Source organism: Martes martes, assembly GCF_963455335.1.
Source record: "Martes martes genome assembly, chromosome: 12".
Classification (NCBI taxonomy): Eukaryota; Metazoa; Chordata; class Mammalia; order Carnivora; family Mustelidae; genus Martes; species Martes martes.
In genome coordinates, this window is record NC_137900.1 from 82,641,627 (window position 1) to 82,665,625 (window position 23,999).

General features: G+C 55.9%; 1 protein-coding gene across 2 annotated transcripts; it reads right to left on the minus strand.

The window, feature by feature from the left end:
• Positions 1 to 1,718: 1,718 nt before the first annotated feature.
• TRAF1 (TNF receptor associated factor 1) lies at positions 1,719 to 23,336 on the minus strand. Of its 2 annotated transcripts, XM_080819897.1 has the most exons (10): positions 23,288 to 23,336; positions 21,537 to 21,658; positions 20,389 to 20,644; positions 19,903 to 20,290; positions 17,849 to 17,933; positions 9,304 to 9,369; positions 8,441 to 8,851; positions 6,773 to 6,950; positions 4,813 to 4,961; positions 1,719 to 2,906 (listed from the first exon to the last, which is right to left on the minus strand). In XM_080819897.1, exons 4-10 carry the CDS (start codon positions 20,040 to 20,042, stop codon positions 2,688 to 2,690), a joined length of 1,248 nt encoding a protein of 415 aa, XP_080676023.1. In that variant the 5' UTR covers positions 20,043 to 20,290; positions 20,389 to 20,644; positions 21,537 to 21,658; positions 23,288 to 23,336; the 3' UTR covers positions 1,719 to 2,687. The 2 variants fall into 2 exon arrangements, with proteins under 2 accessions (XP_080676023.1, XP_080676024.1); XM_080819898.1 differs by lacking the exon at positions 23,288 to 23,336 and having other exon boundaries at positions 21,537 to 22,156.
• Between the last annotated feature and the right edge of the window lie 663 nt (positions 23,337 to 23,999).

The following is a 23,999-nucleotide window of genomic DNA, read 5'->3' on the forward strand; positions in this document are numbered from 1 at the left end:
TGACCGCGGGCGGTGCACTCGGCTTCCTCCGTCGCGGCTTCCGGGCGTTTCCGATGGGGCTCCCACGCCCCTCACAGGGGAGTAGTGAGGGTCCCGTGAAACGGTGGCCTCCGTATGGTCTCCCCCCCCTCCCCCCGCCCCCAAAGAACTCTGAGAGGTCAGGCGCTCAAGGCACTAAACTCAGGGCTTTGCTGAAGACGCTTGTTGGAACTCACCGTCTGGTCCTGCTGTGAACAGCGCAAAGGACCACCTGCAGGTGATCTGAGCCCCTCCCCCCTCCCCCACGGCCCCTATTTTCAGGCAGCTGGGAGCCCCCCCCCATGCCTTCTGCATGCAGCCCATGCTCTGCTTCCCCCCCCCCCCACCGCAGCGGAGACTGCTCCTCGCCTTGGCGACTCCCCCCCCCACCCCCCCCGCGCACAGGGATCCTCTGGATCTCAAAATATTTTAAGACGGAGTTTAAATGTCACCTCTTCAGTGAAGCCCTCCCTCCCTGCTTCACCCAGTGGATCTGGGACCCAGTGCTCTCTCCCAGCGACTCTTCCCGGATCAGTCTCAATGATCTACTTACCGACCTGCTTCCAGCACTGGACTGAGAGGCTCCTGAGGGGTGCCCGTGTCTTACCTCTCCTCCCCAGTAGCCAGTGGAGGACAGGTGGGTCTCAGGAAGCCTTTGTTGAGACAGTGGCTGCGACCCACGCTGTTAGAAGCAACCACGTGTGTCTTCCCCTCAGAAACAAGTGCGCAAGGGCACAAGTAATGGTTTAGTAGCAGCCTGTCCTCAATCCCATTAGCTCTGCACTCAGCGAGCAGGGATGGAGATGTATTTGCTAGGACACTGGTGCTGAGGCAGAAGGTACCAGAACTTGCTGGGCTGGACCTTTACATGTTACCCCCCCTCGTCAAGGGAAAGCAGGTCCATCTCCATTGCGGACTGGCCATTAGCACCCCAGGCAAGAAGCCCTGACGCTTCCGGAGCCTGTCATGTGTGGCAAGGTACCACGGCACATACAAAGCACTAGCGTGTTCCCTTGTTGTATTCCGGCCTTGTGAAAAGCCCGTGAGCTGGCAGGGGCCGGGGAGGGGCTGCACCCCATGTTCAAATAAAGAGGCTCCGGCACAATGGGATACCAGGTTCGGGCCCAGGCTGGATCTGGGTTTTCTGATATGTTACTGGCGTTACGCTAGGGAGAACAGGCAGGGCTGCTGACCCATTTTACAGATAGGAACCCTGAAGGTTCGAGGAGTGAAGTCTACTGCAGCCTTGCGAGCAGAGGGCGAGTAAGCTGTAGGAAGGCTGGTGGGCAGAGGAGTGAGGCCCAGAGCTGGAGCCCCGGGGGGCCACACGAAGGCTCAGAGTCTCTGTGAAGTGGGAGGGAGGGTCCCTGCAGGAACTGGTTGGGTGAGGCCTGCACGGTGGGAAGACAAGCGTGGGCTGGGCCAGGCCGGGCGGGCAGCAATGCTGGGGCTCCTCGGCAGACGTTTCGGTGTGGCAGCCCCTTGGAGGTTGTCAGGACCCAGCACGGGAGGCAGGCCGAGGAGGCTCCCCCAGCACAGAGAAGAGGAGCCCGAGGCCCGGAGAGGGTGCTCCTGCCGACCTAGGGGCGTCCTCTGGGAGACTGATGGCACCGCCCAGGACTCGGCAGTGGGCTTTTCAGATCTGGCGCTGCTCAAACCAACTCCCACAACCAGGCACTGCATGAAAACTTGAACAGAAATCAAAACAATCTCTTTCTTTAGTTTTATACATATTTAAAAGGACAACCTCTGCTCAGTGCCTCAGAGGCCCCAGTCAGTCAACTGAAAGAAATACCCCGGTTAATTAGGTGACATGTGATTCAGGAAAGCGCTGAAGGCGGGGCCTCGGAGGGAGGGAGAGCAGAGGGTTTCTGACCCCCTCCTTCTCCACCTCTCTTCTGGCTGCTCCTGGGAGCTGAGGGACCTGGCTTCACCTAGAAGAGGCAAAGGGGGGTCCTGCCAGTGGAGGCACAGGCCACGGGCCCACATAGGCCCCTGGACGCTGGGGAGCGGAGCTGCCAGATGCGGGGTGGCAGGTGTGGGGTGGGCCAGCATGGCCACGTGGGGGCAGGGAAGGGGATGGAGGAACCTGGAGGCCACCAGGCTCCTGAATGTTTCTAGCTCCCCTGCAGCCCTAGGCCCCTCCTGTACCAGGAGGCCCAGACCTGGAGACTTTCTGGGCAGGAAGGAACCTCAAGGTCTTCGAACCCGGGTCCCAACCTGATGCTTCCCCCCACCCTCCCCACCCCAGCACAGGGACCTTGCCATCCAGAGAGCTGCTTTGCTCAGAGCTTCTCTCCTCCTTCCCACGCACACCATCCCTGCCCCAGACCCGGTCCCTCTTCCCTCCCAGTCTCGGTCACAGGCTGCTTCAATATGCAGGGCTGGAGTGGCTCCCAGGCCTCCAGTATCACTGTGGTCGGTGCAGAGGACAACAATCTACCGCCTCCTTTCGGACCTTTGTGGTGCAGCCCAGGGCCCCGCCACCACCAAAGCTGACGGCGAGCCACAGTCCATCTGTCAGTCCTGCTCAGATCATGCCAGCCTAGCCCAGCATGGTTCCTGGGATCTTGGGCACCATGGACAGGCCCTCAGTCAGCTTACAAACCCCGTGGCGTACTCTGGTGCTCCCTCGGGGGTTGGGGGTGGCTGGCACGGCCCTCCCTGCCCTAAGTACTTGTCTCCACGATGCACTTGAGGAACATGGTGTCGTCCTTCACGTAGGCATGCTTGGGTGACTGCAGCCTGTTGAGGGGGAAGAAGAGTGGGCAGCCGCTGGCCACGTTGGTCTCACTCTGGGGCCGCTGGAAGGACGCGGAGCTCAGGTCGGGCCGGAAGGCATCGATGGCGTGCTCGCGGTTGTTCTGGTCCAGCAGCATGAAGGTGACCTGTGTGGCCGGGGGCAGGGGAGGGTCAGGCTCTGGGCAGCAGCACCCAGGGACCCCCGTACAGCCCCTCTGACCCCAGCTTAGGCTGATCAGGAGCCAAAGAAACAATATAATGCCTGTGTTTGGTGTGTGGCAAGGCCCCCGGGGACAGAAGTCTTCCAGAGATGCCCTGTGAGTAGGAATCAGATTTTCTATCCACCAGGAAAGGGGGAATTCAGAGCTACGCTCCATTCTGGTTGGCTGCTGGGGGCTGAAGGTGGGACCAGGCACTGGCAAGGAGGCCAGACTCTATAGTCTACGATGCCCTTCCGGCTCTGGAACATCTGACCCATCAGCTACGGCTAGGCTCTCCCAGGATAAGGTAGAGGAACAAGAACAGGCAGGCCTTCTCCGGGGGGTGGGGGGTGTCTGTCAACCTGTGTCCTAAAACATGCATGTGTACCCCGAGACGCCAAGGATCTCAAAGCGACACAGACCCCCTTCTCTGCTGCACATCCCTGAAACACCCATGGCGACCATGCTGGTTCTCAGGTTGGGCTGCACTTTTGCAGGTCCTGGGAAGGTTTTAAAAACCCTGCTGCTCAGGCCTCACCACACACTGGAGACCCAGCCGTTGGGTATGTTAAAACCCTCCCTGGCAGGCCTGGGAACCCCTGACCCTAGTGACTCATATCCTGACCACTGTGGCATCCCCACCCTGTCCCACCTGCTGGTCCTTATCTCCCTCCATCCTAGCAGAGGCCTGTGCTCTTGGCCCCACCCCTTCCTTCCCTTCCCCCCTTGCTGGTTCGCGGGCAGGGAGGGCCTCCCCGCTACTGTCATCCTAAATATTTTAAATAGATTTTGTTTATTCGAGCAGTGTTTGGTGCACAGTCCAAGTGAATGGGAACTCTAGAGACTGCCCACCCGCCCTCTGCTCCCACACAGCCTCCCCTCCTCTGGCCGGCACCCCCCAGCCCAGCGGTGCATTTGCTACTAGCAATGAACAGGTCAGAGTCACCTGAAGTCCACAGTTCACCTCCAAGTTCACTTTTGGGGCTGTGCACTCATTCTCTGGGTCTTATGCACCGTACCCAGAATTCTAGCACATAGAAGAGCTTCACTGCCTGAAAAACACGCCGCTCTCCGCCTCCCCCCAGCCCCTGGCAACTACCGATCTCTGCGGTCTCCACGGTAGTGCTGTTCCCAGACCCTCCCAGAGCTGGGATCACGTGGTGATGTCCTTCCAGACTGGTTCCTTTCACTAAGGGAGAGGCCTCCCCGGGTCCTTTGGGTCTTTCCACGGCCTGAGGGCTCCTGTGTTCTTAGCACTGACAAGATTCTGTGTCCATGCCTGCAAGTCATGCCTCCGCGCACCCAGTGAAGGGCAGTCTGGCTCCTTCCATGTTCTGGCAATTATCAGCGAAGCTGCTGTAAGCACTGGTGGGCTGGTTCTTGAGAACCAAAGTTTTCAGCTCATCTGGGTAAAGGCCAAGGAGGGTGGCTTTGAGGTCAGAGGGTGAGACTATGTTTCGTTTTGTCAGAAACTGCCAAACCGTCTCGAGTTCTGGCCAGCCGTGACCGGGAGTTTTGGCTGTTCCACAGGCTCGCCTGCCTCTTGTGTTGTCAGGGTTTTGGCCATTCTCACAGGGTGGTTGTGGCATCTGCCTCCTTCCCTTTCTCTGAAAACCTGCCAGTTCAGGCTGGCCCACAGCACCTCCTCCAGGCAGTTTTCCTTATTGACCCCATCAGGTGAATTTCACTGCTACACGCCTTCCTGGGGGCCCTGCTCCAGGCCTGTTAGCCCCTGGACTCATGATGCCCATCGGTACTAGATAGGACTCAGGATCTTATTTTGTAAAAGGTGAAACCAAGAATGCAGAGAGGACCAGGACCCGGGCTCACCCCTTCCCTGCCCAGCCCATACCTTGTTCCGGAAAGGCCAGGGCAGCAGAGCATCGTACTCCCCTCTCATGATCACGATGAAGAGCGACAGGTGGGTCCTCTTCCCCGTCCCGTCCCCATTCAGGTAGAGGCGCAGACACAGCTTGTAGCCGTACTTGGCCGTGTAGAAAGCTGAAATGTGGAAGGCAGAGTCAACACCGACGGAGCTGCATGGTGTCGCCCGTGCAGACCAAGGAACTGGAACCTATGGTTAGGCATGCCCGAAGTTAGTGGCTCAAAACTAAGAAATCTGGGGCTGGAGCGCAGCTCTCTTCTCAACAGAGTGGCAAGGAGGCCCAGCCAGGCTCTTGGAGATCATCTAGCCCAGGGGCTGTCAACCAGCCATCCAAATCACAGAATGCTGGGCCCAGAGTTTGACGCACGAGTGCCGCAGGAGAGGCCTGAGAACAGGCATCTCTAACAGGGGGCGGTGATGCTGCTGGCCCTGCCCCACACTTGTAACCCACCTGCATTTTGCTGCGGAGAAACTAAGCCCCGTGAGGGGAAGTGGCTGGGCCTGGACTCCATGTGCTGAGGGCAGAGCCAGAATTAGGACTCTGGCCTCACAACGCTGACTTCTTTCTGCTGCCCTAGGCCAAGCGGCCCCAACCATCGCAAGCTGGGGGAGCCTGGGGCAGCTCACATGCCCACCAGCTGCCTTGGCGAAGGTCCCCAGGGGATGAATCACATACCGCCCCCCCCTCGCTGATTACGCAGAGTGGCCTGCGGGCAACTGAAAGGGCCATGCGAGTGTGGGTGCCAGTGGCTGTCACCACAAGGGCCCCTGTGGAAAGGGCTGGGGGGGCCAGGCTGGGGGAGCAGGCAGAAAGAGGGGGAGGAAGGCTGGGTTGACAGTCTGACTCATCTGTCCCCTCACATTTTGGTGGAACAGGAACTCAGAGACACTGCTGCTTTTTTTTCCTCTTTGGAAAGAAGGGCGTGGTGGGGAGGGCCCTGTGGGGGAGGCAGCCCTGCTCTGTGGCTTGGGGCAAAGGCCCGTGCCTGTCTGGATCCCAGCCCTGCTGGTGGAGGGTGTGTCAGAGGGGCTGAGGGACAGGACGGGTGTGAAGCGCGGGGAAACGTGCCAGGCTCTGAAAATCGTCATCCACAGAAATCCTCCTAACTTACTTAGATGCGCACATGTGAGATGAGAGAAAAAGCACGCAGGTCTGAGAATTTTATGAATAGATACACACATTGTTACATCAGTGGAGACCAGTGAACTAAGAGACACATCGACTGGGGTGCCTGGGGGGCTCAGTCAGTTAGGTGTCTGCCTTTGGCTGAGGTCATGATCCCGGGGTCCTGGGATCGAGACCCACAATGGGCTCCCGACTTGGTGGGGAGACTCACTCTCTCTCTCCCTCTGCCCCACCTCATGTGCTCTCTCTTTCTCTCTCAAATAAATCAACCAAATCTTTGAAAAAAACCCAAGAAACAAGAGAAAAGTCTGAGTAACTACTCCTTTCACAACAGGGCGCCAGGCCTGGGAGTCCCAGAGACGAGCCGCACGGATTTTCCCGGCGCTCGCTCACACACCACTCACGACCTACGAGTGCGCGTGTCGCTTCTTTCTCCACTGGCCTTACTGCAGACCCCTGGTGCTCTGAGGGAGGGGGTCCTACGGGGAGTGCCCGTGGGGGGGCATCCTCTGTGACCCTCTCATTTCCATCAGAGCACTCCCTCTGCCACATCGAGATCCACAGAAGTAGACAACGATCGTATTCCTATTTGCAGAATATGACTGATGTCAGGGAGGCAGAAGGCCTGCCCGATTCAAGCCGCCCATGCTCCGAGGGACTGAGCGGGGAGCCTAGCACCTGCTCAACCCTGGCATGGTAGGTGGCTGGGATGTCACAGAGCTGGCCGCTGTCCCTGCGGGTCTCCTGGGCCCAGGGAAGCCTGCCTCCCCGTGCTGGGCTGCGCCCCAGGGGTGCTGGTACCTGGGGAGAAGAGGCTGACGGTCCTGCCACAGGCTGACTCGTGGCAGCGCCTGGTGACATTGGTGATCTTCCAGAGGAAGGTGCCGTCGAAGGAGGCCTCCTCCATGAGGCGGAGGCCCTGCTCCAGCTTGCCCAGGGCCTGGTCTTTCTGAGCCAGCGTCTGCTGCAGCTCCAGCACCTGCGGGGAAGCCCATTCAGCAGGGGACACCAGAGCACAGCGTGGGGCCGGGGTGGAGTTACGGAGGTTATGGAGGTGACAGAGTCAGCTCTGCCCCCATATATGCCTTCCTGACTGTGCCTCCCTCAGGCACATGGATCTGCCTGTGTCTGTGCCGTCCCTCCCGCCTGGACCTAGGACTCTAGGGCCTCTCTCTTGTCCCCTGGCCAACTCCTCTTCATCCACCAGGAACCTGGCTCACAGAGCCCTCTTCTGGGAAGCCTCCCACTACCACCCCAGCTCCGCTGGTCTCTCAGCGGTGTTCTGCAGGTCACTTCCTGAAGTTTCTTAAGATACGGCTTTCTGCCCTTCCTACCAGAGAGACAGTTTCCCCTAACAGAGGCTGCGCCCATGCTCATTTCCTCTCTGTCTTCAGGCCTTACACGGTGCATGTGGGACCAGAGTCAGGAAGGTTCTTGATGTACTGAAGACATGGCTGCTGGCCCTGGGGAGCCCTCCTTCTCGCTGGGGCAAGCGTTACATACGTAACTGGTACACTCCCCACTGACATTTGAAAAAACAGACTTATTCTTGGGTGTGTTCAGGTCGGGAGGGCAGGCATGGAAGTGAGCGTCCTTAGAGGAAACAGAATCCCTGATTTTCCCGATGGGAAAGCTTAAGTTCTGAGAGGGGGAGTGACTTGCCCAGACCCACATAGCAAGTTAATGGTGGAGCTGGAACTAAAATCCAAGCCCAGCACAACATGAGACAGTGACAAGAATGTTGCTGGACAGAAAAAAAAAGAAAAGAAAAGCAGTATTAACATGGTGACTGGCTATATTAGGAAAAGTATAAGCTCCAGAACAAGGGAGGACATTGTCCTGCTCAACCAAGAACTGTCAGGTAGACGGATTATCTGGAGTTGGTCGGGACCATCACTCTGAGCGTGTGGAATCCTTCAGAGACTGAGCCATAGCCCATGAGGACAGCATGAAGACGACTGCTCTGAGGAAGGGGTGAAGGCATTGGGGGTGCTGAGCTTCAAGAAGGAAATACTCAGGGACTGCTTCTCTCTGAAGGGCTTCCACAAGGACTGGGAGGCAGAATTTTTCAGTAGGCCCTGAAATGCAGGGCCAGGAACGATGCCAGGAAGACAGAGAGAGGCTGATTTTAGTTCAGTGGAAGGAAGCACCTTCTCATTGTGAAAAACGTCCCCCGGTGGAACGCAATGCTTGGGAAGGAAGGACCCTATCCCACGGGAAGTCCAAGCAAAGCAAATGAAGCACACCGGACGGGGGAGCTTGCCCTTGGCTGTCACCCGGGATTTAGTGCTTTTCCTCGAGGGTCTTGGAACACAGGACAGATACCATTTGAGGGGGGGCAGGAGGGAGGTGTCCACTCCGCAGGGAGAATGTTCAGAAGGAAGGCTGCTGGTCCCCTGCTCTAGAGACAAGACGGGGCCCGGGGTCCCCCAGAGCCCACCTTGAAGGGAGCTTGCCTCCCACGCTCACCCGCTGTTCCAAGCTCAGGATGTGCTCTCGGTCGAGCTGGCTCTGGTGGATGGAGGCGGCTAAAGCCAGGTGGGAGGCCTCCACCTCCTTGTTGAGGACGGCGACGATGTTCTCAAACACACGCAGCTTCCCCTCCAGCTCAGCCAGGAGCTTCTCCTTCATGAAGTGCTTCAGGGCCTGCTCGTCCTGGCTCTCGGTGTGCGGCGCCCGGTAGCAGTCCACTTCCAGGTCCCCCGCCGCCTCCACGGCCGCCTGCAGCTGGAGGTCTGACAGATTCTGCTCCAGGGCCGTGGGCCCGGACCCCAGGCCCACGCCCTGCTGGGCCTTCCACTGCTTCAGGAACCCCAACAGCAGGTTCAGGTGGGCGGTCTGGGAGGTGACCTCATGCTCCTGCAGGAGCTTTGGGCTCCCCTACCAAGAGAGCGGGGCTGGTCAGTGAAAACGGAGGAGGTTGAGGAGAACTAGGGAGTGGGGGAGAGTTCAGCTACCCAAAGGCTGCCAAGGAAAGTCGGGTCCATTTACCCAGCAAAGGGGACGATGCTTTGTGTGTCACAAGAGGGGTCTGGACGAGCACCCTGGCATCAGACATGCCCAGGGTGAGCCGTGTGCGTCGCAGTCTCTGGAGCAACAATTCTGCCCTGCCCGTGAGAGCAGCCCCTATTCAGGACCACGGAGAGGGGTGGGGGGGTGGTGCCTATTTTAGGGATGCTACAGGGGTCAGGTGAGACATTCAGAAGAACTTCCCTAAGTATGGAGATGATTTATAGTGGGATTTATTGCTCTGAAGAGTCATTAATGTAAGGGACATCCAGAGCTCTGGGACTGCAGTGGCCCCCTCTCCTTTCTCACACCCAGATACTTACCTTGTAGGAGCAGCCAACACTAGCAAAGGGGCATCCAGCTTCAGCCTCGGCCGCCTCAGGGTGATCCTAGAAACAATAATCGTCACCAGATGTTACAGGGGTCCCCAGTGGCCACCACTGGGGCTCTCTGCCAAGCACGAGGCTCTACCGGGGCAGGAGCTGGGCTGGCCCACGTGACTTAGCACATGCTGCTCCTTCTCTGCCTGGCTGACTCCTTTCTACCTTTCGAGCCGTCAGCCCTTCTGGGACCCCTCCTTTAACACAGGATCAAGACCTCTGCTGTGATCCTGGGCAGCGCTGCTATCTCTTCTGTCAGGATATGTCCCACCTGGCTTTCCAACCATCATTCACTCTTTGGTTGCCCCCCACTGGGCTGGGGGATCTTTGAGGGTCACAGCTGTGTTCCCAGTATGGGGCAGTGTCTATTACAGAGGAGACACTTGGGACATGCTGGTGGCATGACGGGGCACCTCCCACCGCCTGGAGCCCAGGGGGACTCTCCTCACAATTCCCATCTGCTTCCCTCCTCAGCCATCCACCCGTGACTGACCGAGGCACATCAGCTCTGCACTGCCGTCCCTTCCAGAAAAAGGACAGCCTGAGGGCAGCAACACAGACAGGATTCAGTATTCAACAGCAACTAGACAATACTGTTAACCTGTTTATAGGTCTGAGGAGCTCACAAAATGCTTTCATGATCACACTATTTCCCGGGCCCCCAATGACACCGCAAGGATGGCAGAAGAGGTTTTCTTTTGTTCCCATTTTACTGATGAAGAAGCGAGGCTCACAAAGGGGAAGAAATGTGCCCAAGAAGGAAGAGCGAGGGAGCTGGCCACAGGGCACTGTCCCACATCAGGGCACTGTCTCTTACCAAGGATAAGCCCATGGGAGATCGGTAGAAAATTTTTTCCAAAACGCATTATTTAGAAGGGGCTTGTATCCGGAATATATAAAGAACTCTTACAATTCAACAAATAAGACAAGCCACCTAATAAAATGGTCAAAACAATGAACAGATACTTCCCAAAAGGCACTATTTAAATGACAAAGAAGCCCATGAAAAGATGCTCAACATCACTAGTCATCCCAGAAATGCAAATTACAACGAAATACCACAGGGAAATACACTGTTGACTCACGAGATGGGCAAAAATGCAAAAACAAATGATAACATCAAGTTTTGGTGAGGATGTAGAGGAACGTTGAGAACACAAAATGGAACAGCCACTTTGGAAAAATCAATGCACGTATATCATAAAGTTAAATCATACTTAAAAAGCAACTTTCTTACAAACCATGCCCATATGGTAAGCGTACCACCCACACATTCTGTCCCGAGGAATCGACCCGAGAGAACCTGAAACGCACGTCTGTGTGTGCATGTGACATTCACGGTAGCTTTATTCCTAACAGCCCCAAACCGGAAGCAATCCAGATATCCACCAAACGGTGAATGGAAACGCAGAGTGTGCTCTGTCTGTGCTGTGCAACGCTCCCTGGCCATCGGATGGAGGAAAATATGAATAAATGCGGTAACATGGAGGAACGTCAAAAGCATTACTGCTAAATCAAAGAAGTCAAGCACTACAAGAAGTCAAAGACTACATGCTAGGACTCCATTCTTACGAGATTCTAGAAAAGAAAGTCGAGTGACAGAAAGTAGATCCGTGGTTGCCTGGGGCTGCCACTGGGGAGATGGCCTAGCCAGGGGCACAAGGAGGTTTTTTCCAGTGTGGAAACATTCACCCCCTGTGCTGCAGCAGTCCCACGACTGTATACATTTCCTGGCATCCGTCCAACGGTACGCTTAAAGAGGAGTGGATTTTATTGCTATGCAATAAAATCTTGATTTTCCAAGGGCTTTGTGTTTTGTTTTTTTTTTTAAATGCTTTCATGGGGGCAAAAAGAAGGCAGATTTGGATGCAAGGGGTGGGTAGAGAGGTCTTTTGGGCTGAGCAAGTATAAAGCCACCCTAGTTATTATTTTTTAAAAGTAAAATAAGCAAGAGCTGTGGGTATAATGAGTACCGCTGGTTTGGGCCACAGAGCAGAGCTCAGCAAACGGCTGCCCTTCCCTTCACCCCCTGCCCCAGGCTTCCAGCACAACTTGTTCCTGACAAGGAATAGAACACAGATGTTTCACTGGGGCGGGGGCAGAGGGTGGCCTTGGCAGAGGCCGTGCTGGCTTTAGGGAACAGCCGTGATGCAGCCTCTCCTAGCAGGTGGGAGAACGGGGAGGACCAATGGCCAGCTGAGGCTTGGCTGTGGACCTGGTTCGTGGGTGAGCAGACCAGGGTAAGTTCCTGGGCTCTAAGCTTGAAGGGAGTCCCAGCGGGGTAAGGTGGTGCAAGTGAGAAAACTGAGGGCAGAATTGGAGAGATCCCCGCAGGTGGAGGGGCCCGTGTTCTTTTGGCTGCAGAGTCCTGCTAGTGTCCAGAAAGCCCACTGCGGCCTGGACAGCGCAGTCTGGATGTATTACGATGCGTGGATGGGGGTGTGGACCACGGCCGGCCTCCAGGGGCTGACCGAGGATGGGCAGGGTGACTTGGGAGGACCTCAGAGGTCAAGGTAGCCAGCCCTGGAGTCAGCCTGGAGGAGTGCAAAGCCCATTTCAGTCACTTCACACACTAGCTTTTGTTTGGTCCTAGGAAACTTATTAACCTCTCCCTGCCTCAGTTTCCTTATCTGCAAAATGAGGATAATAAGACCCCCCCCCCCCCCCCCCCGTGAAGTTGCAGGGATCTGGCAGGACAATATTCTTAAGCGCTGGCATTAGTTACTTACTGCTACTGTAACAAAATACCACAAACGTAATGGCTTCAAACACCACCAATTTATTATCTCACAGGTTGGGAAGGCAAAGCCTTCACGTCAAGGTGTCGATGGGATCGTGTTCCTTCTGGAGGCTCTGGGGGAGACTCTGTTTCCTTGCTTTCTCCAGCTGGAGGTCACCTGCATCCCTTAGCTCACGGCCCCTTCCTCCATCTGCACAGCCTGCAGGACAGCATCTTCCAATCTCTCCGGCTCTGACTTTCTTGCCTCCCTCTTATGAGGAGCTTTGTGATGACCCTGGACCACCCTAGATAACCCAGGATCATCTCTCCATCTCAATTTAATTCTTGATTTAATCACCTCTGCAAAGTCCCTTCTGCCACTGTTATGGGCAGAGTTGTATCCCCCAGCTCATCTGTTGGGAACCATCCCTCCCCCCCCGCCCCCCCCGGAACAGGACTACATTTGGAGATTTGGAGACAGGGTCTTTACAGAGGTGATGGAGTTAAGACGAGGGCAGCAGCATGGCCCTCCTCCGATAGGACTGGTGTCCTATCGAACAAGAGAACACCAAGGGAGGACAATACGATGATACCAAAGAAGGCAGCATCTCCACACTGGGAGAAAGGCCATGGACACAACCTACCCTTGCCTGCGGCTTCTTGCCTCCAGAACTGTGAGAAAAGACATCTCTCTTGTTCCGGCTACCCAGTCTGAGGTGTTTTATGACGGCAGCCGGAGCAGATGAATCCAGCCATGGAAGGTAACACAGTCACAGGTTCTGGGGGTTGGGGTGTGGACAGCTTTGGGGAACACCATTCTGCCTACCCCAGCACTCAATGTTAGCCACAAGCAGTAGCTATGGGAGTATATTACTCGTATTTTTATTCCATGGATTAAGCACTGCCCTTGGGATATCTTTTTTTTTTTTCCTCCCATGACTCTCATATATATGCTTCTCATTTAATTTTCCCCGCTTGAACTTTTTTTTTTTTTTTTTAAGAGTTATTTATCTGCGAGAGAGGGAGAGGTTGAGCAGGGAGAGAGGCAGGAGGAGAAGGAAAAGGAGAGAATCTTCAAGCACACTCCCCACTGAGCGTAGAGCCTGATCCAGGGCTTGATCCCAGGACCCTGAGGTCATGCCCGGAGCCAAAATCAAGTGTTAGACGCTTAACTGACTGAGCCACCTACGCATCCCTCTCACATCTTGAACTCTTAATAACTAATCCTATAAAACCCTATTTCGCCATTGGATTTCCTTGGGGAGATGAGGAACATCTTAAACCTATTTGTATTTAAACTGGACCAAAGCATTCTTGTGTGTTTTCTCGTAAGATCCCTGCAGTGACCTCTGGAGGCAGGCAGGCTGGGATCAGCTTCCTCCCCGTACAGATGGAGAACTGAGGAAGGGCCGGGCTGTGGTCACGGGAAGCGCGAGCACTGAGGACCCACCGGGATCCGGGTCTGCCGGTCAAGTTATGAGACCTCACAAGGGTCTGCTGCTTTCTCAGCAGCTGGGGGAGCTCGGCCCTGGCGGATCTCACGGTGCCGTAAGGAGGAGGCTGGAGCTCAGAGGCTCTGCTTCTCGTGAAAGTGGGAAATGCGAAGCTCAGGGATGGCCCGTGATTTGCAGAGGGTGATGCCAGTTCAGGGCAAAGGCGAAGTAGCGGCCAGGGACCTAGAGTCCATGACCGGGGTCCTTCCTCCCAACCGGGGAGTCCTTGCCTTAGCCGAAGGGTGGGGATGGAGGGATCGGGAGAGGGAATCAGGCCAGGGTCGCAGAGGAAGAATGGGGCATCTGTCCTGGGCCCAGCCTGGTCTGTCTGGTGCCGTAAGTGACCCCTGCGAGTGGCCTCAGGGCTTGCAAACTGCTAAAAATAAAATCCACAGTGGAATTTTCTCTGAGGAGGAAACAGAAACAGAAAACAAAATCCCAGCCCTGAGGGAACACTTGTCCTTCTGTGTCCGAGAAGTCTGGGGGTGTGTGCTATTCCCGGCCACCGTGCTTGCCAGGCCCTTTGTGATGGGGTCAGCAGGGGGTCCCATCAAGAGGCCCCCCCCACCCTCCACTAGGGGACCTGTGCACTTCTGAGCATGTGAGCACGAAGAGACTGACCCCACTGACCCTACTGCCGCCCTGGACATGGAGGCTGGCTTGGGTCCTGCTCGGGGACCACCTGGGGCTGAGGGAGAGGTCCTTCACCATGACAGGGGGGACCTGATCAGTCTGTGTCTGCCTGCCAGCTCCTGCCCTCTTCTGTGCCATAGCCTGTTTCCTCTCTGGCAAGTTCTGCTCAGCTCAGTGGCCACCTCCCCCAGGAAGCCCTGCCTCAGTGTCCTAGGTGAGAGCATTCTTGCCCATTCCCGTTTTTCCATAGCACCTGGTGGAATCCAGATCTCAGGGCTGACGGTGTTACTCAAACCTGCATCTAACACTCAGGGTGACCCACCAAGAGAAGGTGCCACCCCCCGAGGAGGCAGGGTCTGGAACCTGGGTTTGCCTCCCCCTCGTGGTAGGACTTGGATCCAGGCACACCCTCTCCCTGAGCCTCATTATATTACCTAAAATCTAAGCAAAATAGGGATATTACTGCCACCCACAACAAAGGATGTCACAGGATCGACACACTTCAAGAGACGCCAATAAAGGGGAGAAAGAGTTACCTCAAATGCACAGAGACTGGGGACAGACTCAAGAGGGACACAGGCAGTGTCCTCTCACAGATGTGGGCTTGCTTCGGGGGATAGAAGGCTGACTGACTTGCCTCTCGTGGCCCCAAAGGAAACAGACTCCAGCTCAGTACAAACAAAGAGGAACACAGCGCAAGCATCAGAGTCCCCCTTGGTCAAAGAACTTGTCTCACGGGGTCACAGGCCTGTGGCTTATTGGAAGCCACTGGCATCAGAGGCCAGCTTGCTTCTGGCCTCCTCGAGTGATCTCTGAGGCAAGAGAGTGAAGGAAACAATCCTCCTCGCAGGGTCGCAGGCACACAGAATTGAATGTTATTTTCCAGACACTGGTTGTTCCTTATTCCACTGTCACTTCTAGAGAAAGGTCATTCCAGGCAAGAACCTGGCCTCTAACTAGGTCAGCAGTGATCCTTTAATATCTGGGTCTTAGAGTAGCTCCCAAGTCCACGGCTGTGAGCATTTCTGGGAGAGATAGTTATCTAATGAAGTCAGAGGCCGAGGACAGGCTGATAAGCAGATGGTGTGGGAAAAGGTCACAAGGCTGGGCGCCTCTGGGGTTGACTGGGCCGGCCTCTGACCACCCCGCACCCCCATTCCCCAGGTTGTCCTGCATGCACAAGCTTCAGAATGACCACATATGCAAAGGATTGACTTCTAATCAGCTGCTTTCCTTTGCTCAAAAGTCCCCCGAAGTTCCCACTGGGGTCAGGAGCCGGATGAGTCTCTGGCCTTTCCGGTCTGCGGCTCTGAGAGGGTGTGAGACCACTGGCTCACACCGCACCCCCACCCCCGCCCTGGCTTTTCCCTGGGCACGGGGTGGGGGGAGCGTGAAGATCCCACCAGGTGGGGAAGCCGGGGTGAGAGGCCTGCTGCCACCTTTGTCCCCCTGGAGGCAGCACCCACTCCTACCCCGAAGGCTGTCAGAGCACCTGTGATTCTACCATCAGAATCACTTCATTTGATTTTGAGCAACAAGCTTCCCACTGTGCTCTGTAGGACTCCAGGAGCCACCAGAGCCCCTCAGGGGCAGGGACAGCAGAAAAGGAGGGGGTGCCAGGCTCCCCCTTAATCCGAGCACCTGTACTCTCATCGGATTTCACATTCACCAAGATGAAAAATTAAAACCGCTGGATTACGAGATGGAAAAGAGCTCTTCCCTCTATTACCTGAGATTTGTACAAAGAAAGTGCATTCATTTTGTTAAGAGGAAAAAATAAGACAAATTGGAAACAATCTTCCTGGAGCACTCGAGCGGGCGGGAGCCTCAGAAGGCCGGGAGCACATGGCCTCCCCTCTGCAGGTGGAGCACGGCGGCCCGTACCGAGAGCTGCGTACGGGTCGGCTGGCTCTTGCGTTAGCTCCCTGAGACGTGCAGACGGGGAGGCCTGGGAAGCCATTCCACGGGTCAGTTTGACCGGTTAGCTCTTAACCATGCGGCCGAGTGCAGAGTTCTGGGAAAATGCATGGGGTCCTTACTGTTAACTCTGGGAAAATGCATGGGGTCCTTACTGTTATTTCCTTGAGGGCCTGCAGGGGAGGGGCTGCTGAGAAGAGGATGGGAGAGCCCTCAAGGCCAGCTCTGCCGGGGGCAGGAAATTCCTCCAGCTCTCTGAAGGCGGGGGCCCAGAACAGAGAAAGGAGAAGGTGTGAAGACTCGTCCGCCTCTGGCTTCCTTGCGGCCAGTCATGGACAGGTCAGCTGGACATCACAGGTCCTGGACCGGCCTTGTAGGGCCACCTGGGCTTCTTCATTTCACAGATGGAGAAACAGGCATGAGCATGATCTTGGCCACGTACAGAATGTACAGTGCCGTTCCTGGACACCAGGCTCCTGGGCGCTGGGCTGTGGTTTCAGGGCAAAGAGGGAGCGCTGGCTGAAAGCAGTCCCCGAGAGGGAGGATGGCCAAATGGTGAGACACAGGTCACTAGGGAGTTTTGTGCTGAGACTCCCCAGTGGGTACTGGGGGCCCGAGGTGTAAGACCAGGGGTTAGATTTCAAGCAGCAGTTCTTACAGCTTTGGGCCAATACAAGTTTTTTTTTTTGTTTTTTTTTTAATTGTTGTATGAACATGAAGATTGCCATTTTTTTTTTTATTTTACCAAGTAAAGACGTTATCAAAAATCCTATCGACTACCACCATCATTTCATTTGTACAAAGACATGTATAGGGAGGATATAACCCCAGAACAAAGGCTGATTCTACGAACGAAAAGGTTTCAGTTTTTAAAAAACTCACTACAATATCCTTACTTTTATCACTTTGTCACATCCTGGCAGGAACGGACCACGTGTGGTTGGCCTGTGGGAGCCTCTGCCCTGGACAGACAGACCTGTGAGGGTTCTTCCAACTTGGAAGGGCTAGAGCTCTAGACTGTGGCGCGTGAGGATGTCTCTTTGGTCCCTCACACTGCCAAAGCCGTTTCTTATTCCTAGAAGCACAGCTTGGCCGAGCTCCAGAGGTGAGCTGAGAAGGATTTCTCCCTCTCTGAGGGCACACGGAGCAGAAAGAACTGTCTAGATCAAGAGGTGACAGACTTCGCCGTGAAGGGCCAGAGAGCAAACACTGGGAGCCGCATCTTCTGTTGCAACTACTGACCTCCACCGTCGTAGGGACAAAGCAGCCATACACCGTGCATCAATGAGTGGGCTGTGGCTGTGTACCAATAAAACTTTATTTGTGGACACAGAAGTTTGAATTTCATAAAAATTTTCATGTGTCACAAAATGCCACTCTTTTGACTTTCTCAAACCATTTAAAATATAAAAACCATTCTTAGCTTGCGGGCCGGACACAACCAGGTGGCAAGCTGGCTTTGGCCCGCAGGCCGTGGCTTACAGACCCGGGGTCTAGACTGGTGTTCTCACCATGAATCTGCTGCACATCAGCGAGGTGCCTTTGACAAGTCACTCTGCCGTGGTGAACAGCAGGCTCTTCACTGCTTACAAACTGAATTTAATCCCGACCCTGGATGACGGGCAGCTAGGTGTCTGCCTGGGACTTTGTGGGCAGCTGCCTAATGGCTTCAACCCCCACAAGAGAAGAAATTAGTCAAATCCCCTTTCCTGGCTGTGCCACGTACCTTCTCCTGAGACTGAAGGCTTCCCGGGCTTACAGACTGGGGGGCGTCCCCTCTGCATTTTGGACAGATCCGGTCCTCGCTGGTCCTGGGGACGCATGAACAAAGCCTGCTGAGTGAAGCATTCATGACTTCCTGGGGCCACCCTCCATCCCGATGGCTCTAAAAGCCCGGGCCTTGCTCGGGGTGGCAGCTGATGTCAGTAAGCCGGCTCTCCCCCACCCCAGACCCACCGCTCCCAAACCTCGGAAGTACTGGGTGTCCCCGATGTCTCCTGGGAGTTTGCTGTGAGCCTAGTTGGCAGCCAACTGACCTGGGGTGACCGGAGGCTGTCGTCACCCATACTTACCCCACTGAGGGGTCTATTTCTGTCTCACTGCGGAAATATCAATTATGCTGGATTATAAGGAACTGCCCCAGTTTCTGCTGGGAGAATGATGTAGCAATGTAGTGCCTCACTTTCCTAAAATCTGAAAGATTCTGAATTTCAAAATACATCTGACCCGAGGCGCTCAGATAAGGGATTGCCCATATGTGGCTAAATGTGCTCTTCTTGGCTTCCTCTGTTTGGCTTCGGGTCTCTGGTTTTCAGGAATGACAGATGACCACAGTCAATCCAAAGAAGGGGGCTCAGAGAACTATCTCAGCTTGTTAACCAGGAGTGGGCGTCGGACTCTGAGCTGAGTGACACACACACCTCTGTGCTTTCAGAAAGCTCCCAAGTGTTGCCAACCCCCAGTGACAGCCACTTGCTCCTACCTACAGGCCCACCCTACCCAGGAGGAAAACAAGGCCCGGAGGCCACGTGTGTTGGCCAAGAGCAGACTGAGTCAGGAGCCAGGCGGAGCTCTTTTGGCCTTAGGCCTGGGTCCCTCCCACACCCAGTCAGCTCTGTCCCCTGCTCTGGCACGTTTTGGAGGAATGGGGAGGAAAGCCAAGAGACCCATGGCAAGAGCCTAAGATGAACCCAGAAACATCAGCTTGATAGTACAAGCAGTCAAGCTTTGCTCCCCGCCCCCCCACTCCCCACCTGGCTTGTCCACAGCCACATCCTTTCCCCTCCTCCAAGCAGCCCCTGTCAGAGCCTTTGAAATTCACAAGCTTGCCTGATTCAGTTTTCCCACCTTCTGATGCTGTAAAACCCCAAACAAAGGTCACAGTGGGGGCGCATGGCAGACACTAGGAGCATATCTGCCAGGAATCTGACCTGGGGCAAGCTGACTTTATCTCTCTATTGGGCCTCCATGTCCCCATCTGTAAAATAGGCGAATAACAGTATCCACCTTCCCAGGCTCCTCCCACGATCCAAGGAAACAGCGCTTAGCCTACAGTAGGCGCCTAATAGTTGCTTAAGATGGGACGCTGATGATCATATTAATGTCACACCTGAGTTATTCATATTGTACATATAAACATACATATTTTTACATATTCTATACAAGATGTATGATTAGATATATTCCACACACATATAAAACGTGTACTTTATATAAACACATACTTATATAGAGACACGCAATTTAATATACTGTATGGATAAATCTAGCTGTGTGTCCCCTTTGAAAGCATTGCCAGCAAACAGTACAAGGTGCTGAGTGCGTCGTGGAAGGAGACGGACTTTCCAGCAGCATTTACCAAAGGAGCGTCTACTCATTCTTCTAAGAATTTTGCCACATACTGTTGGTTGGGCCTTGTACCACCCCGGGAGGCAGCAAGCCGCTCTGGAGGGCTCTTACAGACAAAAAAGCTGAGGCTTCAGGGTGCTGGACACACGGCACCAGGCCCCCCAGTCAGCGAGCGGCCCTACGGAGGGCAGAGGTCCTCCCTCCCTCCACCCCAGCCGGCCTCTGCTGTGGGAGCGAACACCTTCCCGTGGCTACTGCTCCCACCATCCCTGGAAGGGCCGGTGCCAGGGACGACAAGGAAAGGGTGTGAAACAGGCCCAGTGAGGTGAAGTCACCTGCCGAAAGCCACCAGTTCGTCTCACCCTCGCCTCCCATCGGGGGCCCCTCCCTGACACCTTTCCCCCACCCGGCCCTGCTCCTCCAAGCCCTCACCTCACGTTCCCAGAGAGACAGGCGGCACAGCAGAGGGCCCTGGGCTCTGGTGGGTCCTGGCAGGCGGTGGGGGGGCACCCAAAGGGAAACTCGTTCTCATCGGGGGCCGGGCGGGGGCTGCTGGTGGGGCCAGAGGCCATCCTGGGGTCCCAGGTCGGCCAGGGGCTCCCGGTCTAAGCGACTGTGGGGAGGAGACCGGCTGTGGAAGCTGCTGAGGGGAGAGGTGAGCTCCGTCTGGCGAGCAGGAGTCTGATGACTTTATCTCTTCGTAGGCTTGTGTGGTTCAACGTCACAGCTGAGTCACAGCAGGGATGGGGCAGGAATTACCCTTTGTGGTGCAAAAAATCCCCTGGATGGTGACAGAAGGCTTTAGGAGTGTCCAGTCATTCTTTAAAGCGAGAGAGAAAAAGAAAACAAGTCAGAGAGAAAAAAGAAGTGAGCCCCAGATTTTCAGGAACTGCAATCAGCGTTTCCCTGTCTGAGCACCTTGGGCAGCCGCTGGCTTCCTCCTCCTCCTCCCTGGGGACATCGGCAGAGAGTCGCAGCCGGGGGCTCCTCTGTGTTCCCTGGGACCTCGAGAGAGCCTAGAATTCTCGGTGGGGGTGCTCACTGCCCTGGTGGAAATCCCCAGGGTTCTGGACGCAGGTCCAAAAACACAAGTTCCAGGCGCTTTAGCTGTGTCCTTGCCAGAGATTCTCCCAGGTGAAAGTCACTTCCTCACAGTGGGTCTTGATAACCCCATCTGTTTAAAAAAAAAAAAAAATGACTTGTAACAGGCAGTCTCCAAGCCCTTTTGGGCTCTAAGATTCTGGGACCCCGATGACCAAGGCAACCCGAGGCGGCTAGGCGGCTTCTGATGTCCCAACCTTGCCCATGGCGTTCCTCATCAGTCATGGTGATGACACCGAGCCCTCCCCCGCTCCTTTGAAGCAAAGCCTCCAGACCATGAACTGCTCAGGCCCTCCCCCCATTTCCCCACTCAGGAAATCATAGGTGGCCACACACTTGGGTCAGGCGCCACCACTTCCCCAGCCCTGAGAACAAAGCTCTCAATAAATACTAGGTTACAGGGAGCTGGCCTCATGGCCGAGTGGGAGGGAGATCCACGGCTGTGTGGGAACTATGGCTTCTGGCAATGTCCACTGTGGGCCGGGCAACATTTCCCTTCCCATTCCTCAAAGTGACCTGCTGGGGATTTAATAGCAGGAATTTAACACACAGGCACAGAGAAAAAAGATGCCTCGTCCAAAGTCACAAGCCCCTGGTTGGGAAACGGCATGAGCACAAGGTCTGAGAACTCTTAAGATCTGTGTTTTCTACCCATAGAAGGGAGATGAAAGCAAGGCGACCTGGTGGGGCTTAGAGAGCCGGGACTGGACGTCAGAGCATCCAGCCTGTTTTCTCATCTAGCAAATGCAAGAGATGATCTCTCCACCGCTTCCCATCCTGCGGGATTTTGCAAACTTTCATGGTGGTTTCAAATCCTGGGCTTTGAGGTCTGACAGATCTAAGTTGGGATCTAAGGAGGGATACCTCCACGTACTAGCTGTAGGTTCCGGGACATGGTCTTTAACTTCTCTGAACCTCAGTCTTTGCATCTGTAAAGTGGGGGAGAATAATAAAGTCTACTTTACCTGACTGTTGTGGTGACCAAGTGAGGGGGTGGGCGGAAGCCTCGCATGGTGCACGGCCCAAGCCAAGTGCTTGGAAGGCTCTGACATTGTATCCCAATGACTGGCCACAGCCCTTCCAGCGCCTCAAGATCAAAGAAAAGAATTAAGATGGTAAATTATGCTTCCAAAGTGTTTCCACATCCATCAGCTTCACTTGAGCCTTGTAAGTGGGCAAAGCAGGCCAGATGTCCTCTGCCCCTAGAAAAATTCAACTGCCGCATTCCCTGCAGTGATACTCGGGCAGCTGGCAAAGAGGACATAGCTCCCTACTGCCTCAGGTATAAACTGGGACCCCCACCCTCACCTGGGCCAGCCGTGGCCTGGGCCTCTCAGCAAACGACCTTGAGGCCTACTTCACAGGAGGCCTATCAGAAAGGCACTCCCTTAACCACATACCCCAAACCTGTAAGCCTCTCTGCGCTCCTTCTTCACCTTCCTGTGGCATAGACTGGCACCTATCTCCACATCCAGGTTCTGGGTCCCTTTCTCCCTGGTCTCCTTTCTTTCTCCTCTGTCCTCAATGCCTCCCTCTCTACCAGATCTTCCCTAGCAGCATCGAGATGTGCCCAAGCTGTTCCAGTAATAAAAGGGAGAAATACTAGGTGCAGCACTTCAGTGCTGTGTTAAGTACTTCTAACCACCTCACCTAATCGTATGACCCCTTTGAGGCAGGGACTGTCTTCATCATCCCATTTTACAAACCAGTTAAGTGACTTGCCCTGGGTCCCACAGATGGTGCGTGGGGATTCCTGAACTCAGAGCCTGTGCTCTAACCACACATTCCACCCTTTTCTCAAAGTCCTCTCCCGCATCTACACTCTCTCCACACTTAAACAGAACTTGTAGGAAAGACTGTCTATGCAGAGAATTCCTCACTTGAGTCTCTGAAACCATCTCCCCAAGGTTCTCAATGTTGGGGTCACCGGTGCGCATGGGCTGTCCCAGTTTCTATCTAACAGCCCTCTGGCCAGCAGCTGACACCATTCTTGGCCCCTCCTTTCAAATCCCCTTCCTTCCCCCGGCTTCTGCACCCACTCCCTGTATCCACCCCCGACTTCGACCCCTTTTCTCTTCTACTCTGAACCTCCACTGGTCCCATCTCCCTGACTCCACCGCAGGGATCCGCAAGGTTGGAGTCTGTCTGTGCCGCGTCCCCCCATCAGCCTTCCACTTGACCTTTGGGGTGCACTTGGACCAGACCCCTGGGAGTCTCGGTGGTCTGCCCCCAGAATGGGGTTGGGCGCCCAGCTTTGCGATCCTGACACGTCCCCAACCTGAGCACAGCTCCCTGTCCCCCTCGCCGGTTGCCCGGCTCAATGATGCTGGATTGCCTGTCTGCGCCCGCCAACGCCCCCCCCCCACCCCGCCAGCCCCGTTCGTGCATCCCCCCGCCCCGGGACAAGTGACTGTCCCCTCGCTACTGCCACAGCTCCAGGTGCGTGCCCCGTGCTGAGGGCGGAGCAGCGCGGGCGACTAGTCAAGGATGGGCGAACCCCTGGGCTGCCCCGGCTGCCCGCAGGAAGCGCTGCGGTAGGGAGTCCGGGGGCGGGCTGTGCAGCGGTGGAGTCCTGGTCACGGGCCGCGCGGGGAGGCCTGCATTGGGGGAGCCCCCGCCCGAGCGAGCGGGAGCTGGGCCGTCCCGGGCCGGGTGGCGCGGGGGCGGGGGCCGCGGAGCCTCGGGCTGAGCCGGGGCGGGGTGCAGCGCCACCAACCTCGGCGCCGCGGCCGCCGCCTCCCCGAGGCCCGCCGGGAGCTTCCGGTGGGGCGCCGGGGACGTGGCCCGGGAGGCGGAAGCCGGGGAGGGCGGGGGCGGGTCCTCGCCGCCTCCTCCCGCTCCCGGGGCCGCCCCGGGGGCGGGGCGAGCGCTTCCCCGCCCCGCCCCCCGTGGGGAAACTGAGGCTCGGGGCCGCGTCTGCAGCGTGGGTACTGACCCGCTGCCCTTGTCCTTCTCTCCCGCCGTGGCCCCGGCGCCGAGGCAGAACTCAGGAAAGCGTTTGCAGAGTAAACGAAAACAGACCTGGGACTTGAACCCCCACCCCGTCTCCCGCTTGCCTGAAATCCTGCGTGGGGATGGGGTGAGCAGTAGCAAAAGCCCCGGTCCTGGCTGTCTTGGATTCCTGCAAAGCGCCCGGCGCCGTGCGGGGCTCGCGCAAGCTTCCTGGTTTGGGGCGGTCGGTGCAAAGCGGCTCCAGAGGCTCTGCCTTTACCGAACTAGGTGGAAGACTTTCTGATGCCATCTGCGCGCGCGCACGGGCACTTATTCTTTATGAACTTGTGTATATCAGTACATAGTTATGGAACTTAGTGCTGGGGTGGAGTTTTTGTTTAAAAGATACAAACAACCGGGGCGCCTGGGTGGCTCAGTGGGTTAAAGCCTCTGCCTTCGGCTCAGGTCATGATCCCAGGGTCCTGGGATCTAGCCCC